Source organism: Camelus ferus, chromosome 18 (assembly GCF_009834535.1).
Source record: "Camelus ferus isolate YT-003-E chromosome 18, BCGSAC_Cfer_1.0, whole genome shotgun sequence".
Taxonomy (NCBI): Eukaryota; Metazoa; Chordata; class Mammalia; order Artiodactyla; family Camelidae; genus Camelus; species Camelus ferus.
In genome coordinates this window covers 18,458,881-18,474,483 of record NC_045713.1, presented here as the reverse complement: position 1 = coordinate 18,474,483, position 15,603 = coordinate 18,458,881, and the positions used below count along the sequence as shown (strand labels likewise).

Genomic DNA, 15,603 nt, shown 5'->3' with positions numbered 1-15,603 from the left:
GAGTGAGAACATAAGCCAGGTCTCCACCCACCTCTCCTCAGGGCCTAGGAGGCTCTGTTCTAAAGGAAGGGTTAGGCCAGGTCCAGGGCCCAGGTGAACCAGGGGAAGTGGCCGCTAGCTTCTGGAGCTAGATCTTAGGCACTTTCCCTTGTGGCAGTCTGGGGAGGTGCAGGTGTTGAGGCACTAAGCCAGCCAGTGCCAGTCACCAGGCAGCCACCCAGAAGTGGGCACGTAATGCTGCTTGGCTCTGCCACCTGAGCACGTTTCTCCCTCTATCTCCCATGAGTACAGATTTTAAAATTCCATAAACCCTCAGGCTCCCACCAGCATTTGGGCACCTGGGGAAAGGGCTCCAAGGGTGGCCTCAGGCTGGGCTGTGCCTTTGAGGTGACACCTGGACGCTGCCCTGGGAGCGGACAGGTGCTCTCAGCTTGCTTAAGGCTTGAAAGACAGAAAACACTTGGGAAATCTTATTCCCTTTATTCTCTTTAACTAATCAACATGACCACCGGTGACACAACACTGTTATTGACACACAACACTCAAAAGTGGGGCCTCTCTTCACTCCAGGGGGACAAGTCAGGTGAGTGGGGCTTCCCGAATGGGGAGCAAAGAAGTCTGGGGGCTGCTCACCTCAGGGGCGAATGTCATGGGACCCCACCTCTTGTGGTGATGATTTCAAGTTTCCTCACCATTCAGGATTCATGCCCAGTTCTCTCGAGCTCTCATTTGACCTCCATATCCATAGCAGTTTCAAGTTTCACCCTAAGCTCAGATCAGATTCTATTCTCCCCTCTGCTTTCACCAATGACACTGTGACCCTGTCTGTTGGGCTTCTCCACTGGGCACTTCTGAAGAGTTAGGCCTGCATGGACTTGGACAAGGGGGTTTGGCTACACTCTGCTTTCCAGACTCAGTTCCTGTGGGAAAGTGCCATGACCCCTGGGCCTTGGCCTGAGCTGGTCAAAGGGACTCTGGACACTGCCAGGTCTCCCACCTGCTCCCTGCTTAGTTCCTCCCAAGATGTAGCTCACTCTAGGAGGGAAGCAACTGGCTAAAGGAGTTCGGGGAGGTGGGCAACAGAGAACACGTCACACCCCAGAGGTCTCCAACTCTGCCCCTTTCCTTCCTATGAATCCCCAGACCCCAACTAATTGTGTCCACATTATCCATTCAGTACCGGAGCCAAGACCCCTTGCCCTCACCCATCCCTACAACATGCGAGCATCCTACTACGTATGCTACACTCTAGTCCTCAATAGGCCTACGGTCGGCCTTTGATCACAGTGACCACCTCCCCCCGGACTGGCCCCCGAGTCCCAAAGGCTGCTCTCTAGGACTCATCAGAAACAGATTCCTCAGACCTGTTTCCAAGGGGGTCTGTTTCTAGCTGTACAAGGGCTTTGTCTCTACAGCTGAAGTTTCTGCTATCATGGAGGGGAAAAACCTGCTTAGAGAATGATCTCCTCTTCTTCTGTCTCGGAAGGACCCCCTCCTTGGTTGACGCTGTCAGTAGAGGCAGGCAGGCTCCTTCTCCCCTCTCGGCGGTGCTTTCCAACCTGGCACTTGGGTGGGGTGGGGCTTTATGCTGATGTTAACAAGGGTCTCCCCGCAGTCATCCAAGGCCTGACCTTTCCTTCTCCCCAGCAGGCCTAGGTTTTCCCTCCTACAGTGTTCTAGATTTTGATCTTTGAATTTGAGGGTCATCCCTCTGGGGACAGGATAGATGAAGGGCGAAGGACTTTTACCTTTTGAACTTTTAGGTAATGGAATTAGAGGTCTCTTCCACAGGTTTGTAGGAAGCTGGGCACTCGCTCCAGGGATGCAGCTCCCGAAGGGCCACCTCACCTGGCATCTCAGTTCTCTTACTCCAAGACCAGAGTGTATTCCTGGGGCCAGCGTGGGTTCAGTGGGCACTTCCTTTGAACCCAGTACTGGATGGAGTCCTCTCCTTTAAGGGTCTCCAGGGTTAGGTGGGGTTCTTGTTACAGATGTTTCAAGAGTTTTCTCTCTTTAACCATCTTACAGGACAACAGTCTTCCCCCGCCACACACACTCCCAGTCACGTGAGCAGGTTTGGCTGGGTTAATGAAAGTACGTCACTATGTGTGGTGTGAAGACAGGGGCCAGTCCTGGCCAGGGAGTGTTTCTCATCTTTCCGTTTCCCTCTAAAGGTTTCTGGCTAAGGAGAGGAGCCAAGTGGGTGGAATATGTCCCTTTCCAAGACCACAGTCGAACTGGGTTGTTACAGCCTCAGAGGGCTCAGGGTACCAGGGTGAGAAAGGTGGTCAGGCCTCCATATACTCTTCAGAGACTCATGGTCCAGTCTGTTGGGTGTCTGGACACCCATCACTGCGTATACGCTGGCTCATCCTGCCAGCAGCCTTGCTGACAGCTCAGATGAAGTGAGGATGTTGGCTAATCAGAGCTCATTATTCTGTTGACTTGCTGTCCGTTGTAGCCAGAGGGAATCCACACGTGGCTCTCTTGACTTAGAAGTCTAGGGAGTATTTAACCACACACAGGCCTTGAGTCTCTGAAGGACTTTATTCTTTGGAGGTTGACTAGCAGCGGTTCTCCCTCTCCGACTTGAGGACAGAATTTGAGGAAACGGACTGCCACTGCAGGAAGACTGGTGGCAGTTAATTTCAGGAGAAACCTCCTGACAGTGAGACCTGAGAATGTGCAGGAGGGACCCTCCATTCCTGGAGGCCTCTCAGAGTAGACCTCCCCAGCTGGGCTGGGGAGAGGGAAGTCCTGCCTGGTGGGGGGTCAGGGGAAACCCTGGCGGCCTGAGCTGGGATCTGCTTGTACTTGCAGTTTAACAAGCTACAGGGAGGACTGGGCAGCCTGGAGTTTGCTGGCTTCCATCTGAACAGCTTCTCCACCTTGGTTTGCTTTCCTCAAAGCACTCTAACAAATCCCCCCACTCTTCCCTCCGAATTTCTGTGGTGGTTTCCTACTTTTCTTACACTTGAGGCTTGTATGCATCCCAAACTTTAGCCTTTAAAAAGGTTTAGCATTTTTTTCTTTCCCCATTTTTGGGTTCTTTCTGATCCAGAATTCCACGGGCCTCTTCCTCTAACACACATAATCGTCTTAAGTTTGCCCTCCAACCACAAGGAGCCCCCATTGCCAAGAGCTGGACTTTCTCTTAGTTCCTGGGTCATTTCTCTTCTGTGGGTCTGAGGGCTCCTCATCACTTATTTTCTTCTCTTTGTTTTCTTCCTTTTCCCGTTCCACCTAATTCCCACACTCCTCCCCAGCTGAGCATTTTCCTCAGTGTAACTGTCCAGGGTTCTGGGACACAGGCTCCCTCCCACACTCCAGGGGGAGAGAACGCTGTGGAGCAAGTTCGTGGGAGGTTCTATACCTTCTAAGGGTCACTCCTCCCTAATCAATGCTGTTGTCCTATTCCCTGCACTTCCCTGACCCTTTAGTTTCACAAGGATTTCAATACAGTTTTATAGGGTTGTCTAGAGACATATTGGGACCTCTTCCTACAATTAATAGGGCTTTTATCCACTATGGTTTATAGGGTTTTTCTGCTACAGACTTAAAGGGCTTTTTTTTTCCCTACGTATTTATAGGGTTTCTAACCCAACAGTTTTTCTCTACTACCTCATAAGAAGTGGTTCCCACCAACAATTTTAAAGGGTATCTCATCACGGATGTAAAAGCGCTATTTTTACCCACAGTTCTTTATCCTCTTCTCTACAATCTGATAGGGTTTTCCTCCTTTCCCCACAGAATTTTTGGGGCAATCCAGTGTTCCTCTCGGGAGAGAGAGGCCCCTGGTCTCCAGACCCATTTCACAGGGTGACCCCTGGGTGGCAGCTCCTATGGAGGAGGAGAGCAGCAACTTCTGTGAAGCCATCTCCACACTCGGGGCACAAATAGGGCTTTTCTTCCAAGAGGGTTTTGGGGCTTTCCCCTTCCCTGTGGCTGCTGCTCCCTGGGGGCTTGGGGGCCTCTCCCTCACCTTCCTGGTTTGTGGACAGGGTGGCTGGCTCTGGAACGGGGTCCTCAGGTCTGGGGGACTTTTCTTGGGTGTGGGTCTCCTGGTGCCGGATGAGGGCCGGGCGATCGAGGAAAGAGGCCCCACAATCTGAGCAGCTGTAGGGTCTAGCCCCCAGGGGGCTCCTGAGGTGCTCTAGGAGGACAGAAGAGCTCTTCCCCAGCTCCGGACTCTTCTGCGGTTTCCCACCTGCGTGGACTTTCTGGTGCAGCAGCAGCTCAGAGCTGAGGCCAAAGCTTTTTTTGCATTCAGGGCATTTAAAGGGCTTTCCGCTTAGGAAAGGACTGGGCCCTGCCCCTTCCCCTAGGCCAATCCTATAATCAGGAAAGAGAAAGGGCTTTTCACTGCCGTGGGTGAGCTGGTGTTGGAGGAGCACGTTGCGATCCAGAAAGCTCTCTCCACAGTGGGAACAGATGTAGGACTTGGAGGAGAGCAGCCCCAGCCTTTGGCTGAAGCTCTCCTGACCGTCAGGCATTTTAAAGGGCTGTCCTGGGGGGTCAGCTCTGCCCTCCGCAGCACCTGGATAGGAATTCCCTCCAAAAGGAAGCCTGGGGGATCGGAACTGAGGGGGCTTGGGCGCCGGGTGTGCGGGGAGGCCATCTGCATTTTTGTAGGGGTTTTCTCCAATATGGATCCTCTGATGCTGCATGAAAATGCCCTCGTCATTGAACCCCTTTCCGCAGACGAGACACTTGTGTGGTTTGGCTCCCGGGGGTGGGGTCAGCAGGGCAGGGTCCCCAAGGCCCAGCAGGCTGTCACCCTGAGCTCTTCGGGCTGGGGTCTTCCCCCTTTCGTGGATTACCCGATGCTGCTCCAGCTCATGCGCCTCCAAGAAGGCCTTTCCGCAGTCGGAGCACACGAAAAGGTTCTCATCCATGTGGGTGCGCACATGCGTGATGAGGTTCGAGCTCTGGCTGAAGCTCTTGCCGCACTCGGGGCACTTGTAGGGCTTCTCACCCGTGTGCGTGCGCCGGTGCTGGATAAGGTGGGAGCTGCGGATGAAGCTCTTGCCGCAGTCCGAGCACTTGTAGGGCTTCTCGCCTGTGTGGATGCGCTGGTGGCGGATGAGGGTGGAGCTCATAATGAAGCTCTTGCCGCAGTCCGCGCAGATGTAGGGCCGCTCGCCGCGGTGGATGCGCTGGTGGTTGATGAGGTTGGAGCTGACGCTGAAGCTCTTGCCGCACTCGGGGCACTTGTAGGGCCGCTCGCCCGTGTGCGTGCGCTGGTGCCGCAGCAGCGTGGCGCTCAGCGTGAAGGTCTTGCCGCACACCGGGCACTTGAAGGGGTCTTCGCGCAGGTGAGTCCGCTGGTGCTTGATGAGGGTGGAGCTATGGCCGAAGCTCTTGCCGCACTCGAGGCACTCATATGGCTTCTCGCCGGTGTGCGTGCGCTGGTGCTGGGTCAGCTCCGAGCTCTGGATGAAGCTCTTGCCGCACTCGGTGCAGCGGTACGGCTTCTCACCGGCGTGGATCTTCTGGTGCTTGAGGAGGTTGTGGTTCTGGCCGAAGCGCTTGCCGCACTCGGGGCACTTGTAGGGTTTCTCGCCCGTGTGCGTGGCCTGATGCTGGATGAGGTCCGAGCTGCGGTAGAAAGCCCGCCGGCACTCGCCGCACTTGTACGGCTTCTCGCCCGTGTGCGAGCGCTGGTGCTTGATGAGGTTGGTGCTCTGGGTGAAGGCCTTCTCACACTCGGTGCACTTGTAGGGCTTCTCACCAGTGTGCGTGCGCTGGTGCTGCACGAGGTTGGAGCTCCAGCTGAAGCACTTGCCGCAGTCAGGGCACTTGTAGGGCTTCTCGCCCGTGTGCGTGCGCTGGTGCTGCACCAGGTGTGAGCTCTGCGTAAAGCTCTTACCGCACTCGGAGCAGGTGTTGGGCCGCTCGCCCGTGTGGATGCGCTGGTGCCGGAGCAGCTTGGACCACTGGCTGAAGCTCTTGCCGCACTCATTGCAAATGTAGGGCTTCTCGGCCCCGGATGGGCGGCCCTGAACCAGCTCCCGTAGGCTGGGCTCATTTGCCGCAACCACCGGGGGGCTGTTCCAGGTGGTCAGGGTCCCCCACTGCCAACTGGCCTCACAGGCTTTGGTCCAGTCAGATGGGGTCGGGACTACTTCGGGGGTGGTGGGGTCCAGAGAAGTCTGGTGGTCCAAGGGGTTGGACTGACCCAGCGGGGTTGGCGGGTCCTGAGAGGCTGAGGTATCCTGGGAGGGTGTCTCCAGGGGCATCTCTTGTGGGTCTTTGAATTCTGGACTCTGAGCTGGATCTCCCAAGATGATCTCCTCCCCAGAACTTTCCTGCTGAGGGCTTTCCTCTTCGTTCCCACTCTCAGCACCTACAGAGAGAAAGGGAGTCTCCAGCCCCTATCTCCTTTCAGAACATGGGGTCGGGCCTCTCTTCCCTCCCCTGGGTTTCCACCAGAGTCTGTGCCCCTCCCTGAACTGGGGCCACTATCTTGTCAGGACTGCAGTCCCTTCTTGTGCCCCTCACCTCTCTGAGCATCACTGGGGCTCTGTTCAGGACCCTGCAGATCTGGACCCCACAGCGCTGTCTCAGGCTCCATCCCAGAGCTCAGGATTGCCGGATGTTCAGGGACCTTGGGGGAGGAGAGAGACAGCACACAATAAGAGCTGACATCCCGCTTTCCTTTATTCCCCCAGCCCCACTCCTCCATCTGCGTGCCCCCCAGCCCTCATTCCTCCTTGCATGAACTTCAGTCTCCTACCTCCCCATTTTTCTGGGCATTCGTTCTCACTGCGGCCCCCCTCCCCCTGGAGGCCTGATTCCTGTTCCAGATCTTAAGATCACAACTAAGCAAGTAGGTGAATTTAAGAGTGTAATTAAAAGCTCATCACTCATAACCCTTTGAACCCAGACTGGGGGCTGGAGAGGTGTCTGACACCCACAAGGGGAAAGAGGCTCTCACCCCACCCCTCTGATGCCCAGAGGCTGGGAAGCCTGTTATTTTGCTAATCAGAGGAAGCTCATTAAGACTCTAATTTTCCTCGTTAATGGGGCTGCTAATTGGGACCAATAAACTTTCCTTGTGAACAGAGAACTGAGACTGCCTGGAACACTTAAGGAGTTAAAAAAAGAAAAAAAAAAGTAACCGCTCTGATTTCCCCGAGGGGACAGAGCCCTCCAAAAGGCTGGGGCACTTTCCCGTTACCCAAGCACAGAAAGAAGGTCAGAAGTTGGGCGGAGGCAGTTTAAAGCTGTCAGGGGCTTCTGCAGAAACTACCTTGAGAGGAAAATGGAAAGGAGAAGAGAGAAGGGCTAAGTGTATGGAGACCACCTGGCAGCTGACGCAGTGCCTGCTGTGCTGTCCTCAGCAGCTCATCCAGTCCTCCCCACAATCCTGTGAGGTAGACCCAGGAATCAGGACATCCATTGTACAGATTAGGGAATCAATGCCCAGGGAGATTTCTCCAAGGTCAAAGGCTGGGAGGTGGCAGAGTTAAGACCAGAAACACAAGGTTCTATGTCTGGCTTATCCTGGCCTCTGAGAGAGAGAAAGAGAGCGATGACCTTGAGAGTCATGTGAAACCCATAAACGTGGGCAGCTGGGGAAAACTCAGAGTCTGTTGGCCATGGGAATGGGAGGGAGAAATGCCTGGGACTAAGAGGTTGCCCTGGCTGTAAAAGGAGGCACTGGATCCTGACATTCTGCTTCTGTGAACTCGAAACAGAGAACTCCCCACTGGAGCCTTCCATTATCACTCCCATCCTGGTACCCCTTCTTCTAGCCCAGTTTTTGTTGCTGCCATATCCCATCCCTAACACATAAGTGCAAAGTAAATTTTGAATGAAAGATGAATGAATGAGATGCCCCTTGCTCTTAGAAAACCTGTTTGGTCCAATGCCTTTAAAGAGGATGGCACCAAAGGAGCAGCAGTTTAAAGTAAAACATAGCCAGCTGTCACTCCAAAAAGGGTGATATGATTCCAGGATGAGGGAACAGGGCCACAGGGGCTAAGTGCTAAAAGGAGAACTTCCCACAACGTTTAGACCCTTAAGAGAGTCCCTGGGGAGGGTGTGGGCTTTGGGTGGCCAGGTGGGATGGACACTGTGTGTATGGGGGCAGTGGTGCAAGGAGACGCGTGAGGAGGCAGCTAGGTGGAAATCAAAGTGAAGCGGGGGCTAGCTGAACCCTGCCAAATAGCAAGGAGGAGAGATAGGAGTTAGATTTTAGGAAGTAAATGAATTTCTTCATTTGCCGCAGCTCCCTAAGCTATGAGAATTCCCCACCCCCATCTGCAAGTGTCTCTGGGGAGGTGGAAGCCCGGACCTCTTCCCAGCTGAGGGGGTGCTTGACTCTTTAGAAGAGCCTTGCTGGGTTTGCTGAGGACAGGTAAGGGCTTAGGTACCTTTGATCATCTGGAGAAATTCAAGCTCAGCAGTCCAGAGTAGAAGGGAAGGGGTTAATGACGAGGCCAACACGCAATATGAAAGTGGGGAGACCCAGGGAAGCAAGTGCTTGGGCCTGCACCGGCCTCGGACCTCATGCCAGCCCCACTGCGGAGGGAGGGAGGGAAGAAGAGGAGGAGGCTGCCTCACAGAGAGGTGTGGTGAGCGGCCCAGGGTGACCCTGACATGGAGGCGGCTGCGGTAATGCAGCCACCCTAGCCCTGGCCCCCCGACACCCGCACCAGACCAGACCCTGGACTTCTGCTCCGGCCAGTCCCCGCGACCCTCCTTCCGGCTCCCAACCCAGTGCCCGGCATCCTCCCCTCCCCCACCCCCCCCCGGGGCACCCAGGATTCCCGGCTCTCCCGCGGCGCCCCAGCCCCCCGGCCGAATTCCCTCTTCCCAGAATGCTCACGCCCTCCCCTCCCCCACAGCCAGACCCTCGCGCTCTTCCCAGAATCCTCGGCCCTCGCGGCCCCTGCCCGGCCCCCACCCCTACCCCGGGCGGCCCGCGGGCGGGGGAGGGGGCTCAGGCGCGGCCCGGCCCCCGCCTCCCGCGCCCCATTGTTCCCCGGCGGCCGTCCCGGGCGCCCCGGGCCACCCCCCGGGAACCCAGGCGTCCCCAACTCACGGCTCTGGGGTCTGGGAAAGGCCGGAAGGCAGAATCCAGCCCCAAGGGACTTAACCCCTTGAATGCCCGGCCTCGGGGGGCGGGCGAGATGCCGAGGACTCTGGGGTCCTTCTCAAGGGGTGATCCCAGGCTGAGGACCCGGGGACCAGTTCAGGGTGACTGGGACGGAGCAGGAAGTGACCCCAGCTTCCCGGGCCCCTCTAGCCTGGAGTCAGAGCATCAGCTCTATGGGATTTAACCCTTTGCCTCCCACAGCCTGGGAAAAAAAGAGGACAGGGTAGCAGAGAGGTGGCTGAGACGACGCCCCTCTCTCCATCTCCAGTGGGAGCAGGTTTTCAGGGGGAACTCAGATACCAGTGAGGGGGTCCGGATTTCTGGCCACCTTCCATCTCACAGGGGCTCCGCCTGCTGCTCCCGGAAAGCCCTATCTCTGATTTGGTGGCTGCTGGTCCCTCGGGGCCTGCCTTTGTTGGGACTCAGACCCAGGGATGGGGCCTGGATGCCTGGGCTGTGAGGTGGGAGCAGGGCCTGGCAGGGCGGACCTGGAGAGGGAACACCCTACAGACTGAAAAATGGCTTAGGTGACATAAGTCACAGCAGCAAGACTTCGGGCTGAGGGGACCAGCAAAGCCAGGAAGGATTTGTGGTAGCCCCTGCGGCCCCATCCTCACTGGGACGTGTGTGCTGGCCCCTCTTCCCCACTTAGCTCCTCTCAGAGGAGGAGACTGAGGCCCCATGGTGGCAGGAGGGAGGAGGTAAGAACCTTTTCCAGGAGCTCCAGGGGAGTGCAGCTCAGAGCAGGAGAAACCTTCCAAATCCTGGAAACACTAGTGACCACCCGAGGCCCAGGTTATCTGGGCTCCCAGTTTTTATAGCCTTTATCTCTTTTCCTCCTCACTACAATCTATGAGTGATTTATCCCCATTTTACAGGAGAGGAAACTAAGGTGTGAGAAGTAAGGTAACATGCTTAATTAAGGCCATGCCATTATTTCAGTTTAACACATTTGTGTACAGAAATGTATTATTTCTGGCACTGTGGGGAACATAAAGTTGGGAGGGGTCAGAGGTGAGCGGAAAAACAGGCTTTCTACCCTCAGGAATTCAAGAGGTTCGATTGTGTGTGTGTGAGATAAACACAAAGACATTACAGGAGAGTGAAAAGGACTATCCATCCTGAGATGGGAGGGAGGGAGGGAGGGGAGGAACAAACTGTCAGAAATTGTGAAAGGGGATGTAGCTGCTCGGGGCCTACATCTGGGGTTGAGAGAGAGTGGCCACCAGGAGAAGAGGCCCCACTGGGCCCCACTTCTGCTCACTTATCAGCGCTGTCTCCTTCGCCACCTTGGCTAGCTGCGTATCTCCATCTTATCCCTGGCTTCCATCACCTTCGACACCTCCCTCTCACCTCAGGGCCTTTGCCCCTCCTGGTTCCCCTTCCTCTGCTCTATTTCTCACAGCATGTATCACCCCTGATACCTCCTGCCCCTCCTGCACACACAGGCCATGAGGTCAGCACCGCTGGGGCAGGGGCTTGGCCTCTTGTGATCACTGCTGCCTCTGCAGTGCCCAGAGCAGTGACTGGCTTGTAGTAGGTGCCCAGTGCAAGGAATGAAGTCATCTCCTGCCTCTTCCATCTGTTTCTGGATTCATCCCCGGGCTGGACAGACAGGGCAGAGTTGGGCAGAGCCTCCAGTGCCGGGCTCTGGCTGCACAATCACATTCGTCCGTGGACACCCCCACTCTCCCACCCCTCATCCTGAGAGACAGGTGAGAAGAAGGCCGACTTGGGGATCCAAGAGATTTGCAGGCAGCTCCCCTGCGGGCCCTCAAGGCTCTCTCCTGCTCTCCAAGGGCTGCAAAAACCTGACCTGCAGGCTCACAGAGGAGTTTAATTTGGCCTACAAAGTTCTGGGGTTCTTAAAAAACTGAATTAATTGCCACATTTAAAAATCAGTACACTTCATATAAAACTCCAAATTTTGGAATATCCAAAGATGTGGCAGCATCACCCAAATTTTCCCATGGCAACAACTGCCTGGTCAATAGTTTCCTTCCTTAGAGGGGGAGCTGGCTTTCCAGTTTGTCACAGTCCCTGTCATTCCTATTGTGTCCCCAGCCATGAGGCTCAGAGGTGGTTTCAGTATATTCATCATCTTTCACTGTTGATGCTCCAACACCCATTTAACTGGAGCTATTAATTCTGTACCCCTTGGTCTGTGTCCCCCAGATTCAGAATAACAAATAGGAGGATGATGTCCACTAATGTTCCATTTATTATTTACTACGTGCCAGGCACTGTTTCAAGGGTTTACATGTAGTAACTCCATGAACCTTCACAACAATCCATGAAACCAATATTATTACTATTTGAGGATAGAGTAAGTCACTTGTCCTACTAGTGACAGAGATGGATTTAAACCCAGGCTTGCTGCCTTTAGAGCCACCATGGCTCTTAACCGTGACTCACTCAGATTGGATGCGTGTGTGTGTGTGTGTGTGTGTGTGTGTGTGTCTGTCTGTCTGTCTGTCTAGGATCACAGGGTGAATCTCCCAGCCCTGCCATTCTCTCCTCGTCTTGCTCCAGGAGCTGGAGAGAGGAACTGGGGAGGGCAGGGCACTCCTGCCCAACCAAGCCATTCTCCAGAAAGAGTTTCTTGTGTCCAGCTCCTGGAGAGGCAACAGGTACCCTGAGTGTGGGTGACAGTGTTTTGTCTTGTTGCCTATAGTCAGCTGGCACAGTGGCCAGGAAGGAGACCCTCCTGGCAAGGGAATTCCTAGAAAGATGAGGCTTGATTCCCTGCCTTTCATGGCCAACCCATTATCATGTTCTTCTTGGTCACAGCTCACCAGCCTTCCACATGGCCCCTTAATCCAGGCCCTTGTGTCCCAAGGCCCAGGTTGCTGTGAGAGCAGTTAAGTCCTGGAGGTAGACCCTGGTCCAAACCCTGCTGCATCCTCACTGCCATTGTGGCCTTGGGTAACTCACTTTGCCTCTTGGAGATTTGGCTTCCTCTTTAGAACAAGAATGAGCCTTGGCTCCTGAGGGAAGGGAGGGCTAAATGAGATGATGCAAGAATTTAGAGCTGACCGTCTCTAGCCACCTCTGCCTCAGTTTTCCTCGTCAGCGCGCAGCCCTCAGCCTGGTGGGCAGGAGAGCCAGGAGTCTGGAGACCCTGTCCTGAGTAATCTGGGAGGACCTGGGGCCACGACCAGACCCTCCAATCCTCTGTTCTATGGATGCTCTCAGGGTAGGATGCAGGGACTAAGAAGGTGAGGCTGGAGGAGGCCACTCACCTCACCGCCCCAGGCACCTTCTCACCAGGACAGCTGTCTAATCACAGTTCAGGAGGCTGCCACCAGGAAAGGATGGGGCCTTCTTCCCCAGAGATGTGCATGCCCACAATGTGTATTGAGAGCTGTTATTCAGGAATGTAGTCTTCAAATGTGGGACAAGAGGTGGATCCAGGGAGGGATCCACTTGGGAGGTCCCTTCTGCCTCTTGAGAGTCTGCGATTCCAGACTCAAGAACTGCTCCAGAACCCGCAGTGGCTCCCCAAGGCTTCTCAGGTCAAGTCCTTCCCTCCCAGTGCCTCCTGACCACCAGTGTTCCCTAAGGCTCAGAACCAAGTCCTTCCGTTCCATTCTCTTCCTCAAAATCTCCCACTCGATGTGGTCAGTTCAAATACTTAGCTGTTATTTTGCCCCCATCCTTGAGGCCTTGCTTTTTCTCTCCATTTGCCGAACAGACCCGTCTACTCTGCAGTCATCCCAGATTCACCAGCTTCATCTCCTTCCACGCTAGCTAGTCATCCTGCTCCTCAAGGCCGGGGGTGCCCTCCTCTGCACCCCTTAGCCAGTAGGTCCTCAGGCCTAGGGGCCCCTGTTGAGTCTGCCCACCTCTTCCAGCCCCCTGCCCCGGGCCACTGTAGCCCCCTGGTTCTCATTCCTGAATTATCGCAGTGACTTTCCAACAGCTTGTCCTGCCTCCAGCCCCCTTCGCTTCTCCCCACCCACTGGGTGCCCTGTGGGTCTTCCTAGAAGTCCCTCTGTGTTTGCCCTCAGAACAACTCCACGGTCCTCGTTCTCAGTAGAGAGGGTTTTTGTTTTTTTTTTAAATTTTTCGAAATTACAGAACTTTTGTTTTTATAAAGTTAACATACCTATGATTAAGTTTTTGAAGATCCACATGTATCACTGGGTAAATAAAATTAATGTATAGAAATATAAATGAAAAGAAACAAAATCTATATATACTGTTTTGGAACCAAATATTTGTGTGAACGGATGATCTGAAATAACTATAGGCACTCACCTCCCAGGGCCTTTCAGTTATCTCACCTGCAAAATGACAGGGCAGCTCCGATGTTCGCTAGATATAACTCTGACTCTACAAATAACTGGTGTATGTATGTCTTGACTATTTGAAGGAGTTTACATAAGAGCCTGGAGACAAGAGCTGCTCCAGGGAGGACTCAGGATCGGGAGTAAGAGGGAGACTTAACTTTGTAAACGTTTGTTCTGTTTGATGATTTCTAATTTAGAAAAAAATAAAACCCAACACTTTCAATGTTAAATATTTAGAGTATATGGTTAGGAATGGAGATTGTGGGATTAAAAGATGTTGATTTCCTTTTCAGGTATGTCCTAACCCAAGACACATTAAGTCAGATTCAACTGATTTCCTACCCACATGTGACACATGGACTAACCTTCTGGAAAGGTCCCCATCAGCCCTGGGAACAAATGCTCTACCGTGGCCTAAGCATGGGAAAGGAGGCTGAAGACAGACAGAGGAGAGTATTATATTGTCACACATATTAGAATACTTCTTTAAAAAATCAGCAAGCTCTCAAAACACTTGAAGCCTGATTGCACCACTGGCATACCCCAAGGAACCTAGATTTCTGCCTGTACAGCAGTGACGTTCAGAGGGCCTGGCCCCATCTGAAAGCAGCCTTTCTGCCTCCCTGCACAGCGCTCTCCTCGGTAATCCCCACCCTCATGCAGTGCCAAGTGCTCCACCCCAGCCCTCCCCCGCCCCAGAGTAAGGACCTTCCTGCTTCTGGGCCTTTCACCAAGCCCAGGTCCCCTCCATCACCTCTAGAACACTTCCCTCCTCCTGTCCACATCGGACTGTCTGCAAGGTCCTGGTCAAATGCTAGCCAATTTAAGTCTAGGTCCTTATATTAACTCACACTGAGTAACTATTTTATAACAGCTACTTTCATTCCCGTTAAGGCATTTGTTCCTACTAAAACTTTTGAGAGGCCAGTATTAATCCTCTTTATACTCATGAGGGGATGGGACTTCAAACAAGTCAGCCACAGAGCAACTGTGAGGTCTTGGGATCTGGGGGTCTTGGATTTTCCAGCTCCAAGTCAGGGGCTTCCCTCCTTCAAAATCCAGCTAAATCTTATCTCTTCCTTCCCTGACTACAATGTCACCTACGTAATTGCCCTCACCTTTGTCTGGGTCTGACCTCAGGGATTCCTAAGTTTTACTCACATCTTTGCCACATCTGGGTACCCACTGTACTGTTTATTTAATACATTTCTTTTCAGTTTGACTCATTTTTCTTAACTGAAAGAAACATATCTGAGAAGGAAACTCAATGTCAGTATGGTAAACAGAAAACTGCTGGTTATAAATTATGAATCTAAAAATAAATACAATGTAAAATTAACTCAAAGTGGTTCAAAGTCCTAAATTTAACACCTAAAACCATAAAACTTTTAGAAGAAAACATAAGTGTAAATCTTCATGACCTTGGATTTGGCAATGGTTGCTTAGATATGATACCAAAAATATAAGCAATGAAAGAAAAAATAGGTAAACTGGATTTAATCAGAAGTTAAAAATTTTGTACATCAAAGGAAGCTATCAGGAAGGTTGAAAACAACCCACAGAATGGGTGGAAACATTAGCAATCCATCTATCCAATAAGGGACTTGTATCCAGAGTATAGGAAATACTATTACAATTCAACAATAAAGACAAATAACCCAATTTGAAAACGGTCAAAGAACTTGAATGGACATTTCTCCAAAGAAGATATCCAAATGGCCAAAAAATACATGAAAAGATGTTCAGTATTATGAGTTATTAGGGAAATGCAAATCAAAACCACAATGAGATGCCACTTCATTTCCACTAGGATGGTTATAATAATAATAATTTTTAAAAACCTGAAAATAACCAGTGTTGGTAAGGACGTGAAGAAATTGGAATCCTTGTAACATTGCTGGTAGAAATATAAAATGGTGTTGCTGCTGCTGTGGAAAACAAGTTAGCTGTTCCTCAAAAAGTTAAACATAGAATTAACATCTGACCCAGAAATTCCAGTATATGCCCAAAAGAAATGAAAACATATGTCCACAAAAAAAAACTTGTACACAAATGCTCATTGCAGCACTATTCATAATAACCAAAAAGTGGTAACCACCTCAACGCCCATCAACTAATAAGTGGATAAAATGCAATCTGTATGCATACAATGGACTATTATTCAGCTATAAAAGGAATAAAACATGGTAACTTGCTAAAACATGCTAA

General features: G+C 52.5%; 2 protein-coding genes across 3 annotated transcripts in view; one reads left to right on the top strand and one right to left on the bottom strand.

The window, feature by feature from the left end:
- The window catches only part of RNF40 (ring finger protein 40), a 29,592-nt gene extending 14,858 nt beyond the window's left edge, over positions 1–14,734 (top strand). The window contains exon 20 of the mRNA XM_032460437.1: positions 13,689–14,734. Within this exon, the coding sequence (XP_032316328.1) occupies positions 13,689–13,832 (144 nt within the window). The 3' untranslated portion in view covers positions 13,833–14,734. The remainder of the gene's footprint in view (positions 1–13,688) is intronic.
- On the bottom strand, positions 461–9,236 carry ZNF629 (zinc finger protein 629). Of its 2 annotated transcripts, none has more exons than XM_014556567.2 (3): positions 9,050–9,236; positions 6,502–6,607; positions 461–6,346 (listed from the first exon to the last, which is right to left on the bottom strand). In XM_014556567.2, exons 2-3 carry the CDS (start codon positions 6,572–6,574, stop codon positions 3,813–3,815), a joined length of 2,607 nt encoding a protein of 868 aa, XP_014412053.1. In that variant the 5' UTR covers positions 6,575–6,607; positions 9,050–9,236; the 3' UTR covers positions 461–3,812. The 2 variants fall into 2 exon arrangements, with proteins under 2 accessions (XP_014412053.1, XP_032316329.1); XM_032460438.1 differs by lacking the exon at positions 9,050–9,236 and adding an exon at positions 8,379–8,956.
- Positions 14,735–15,603: the final 869 nt, after the last annotated feature.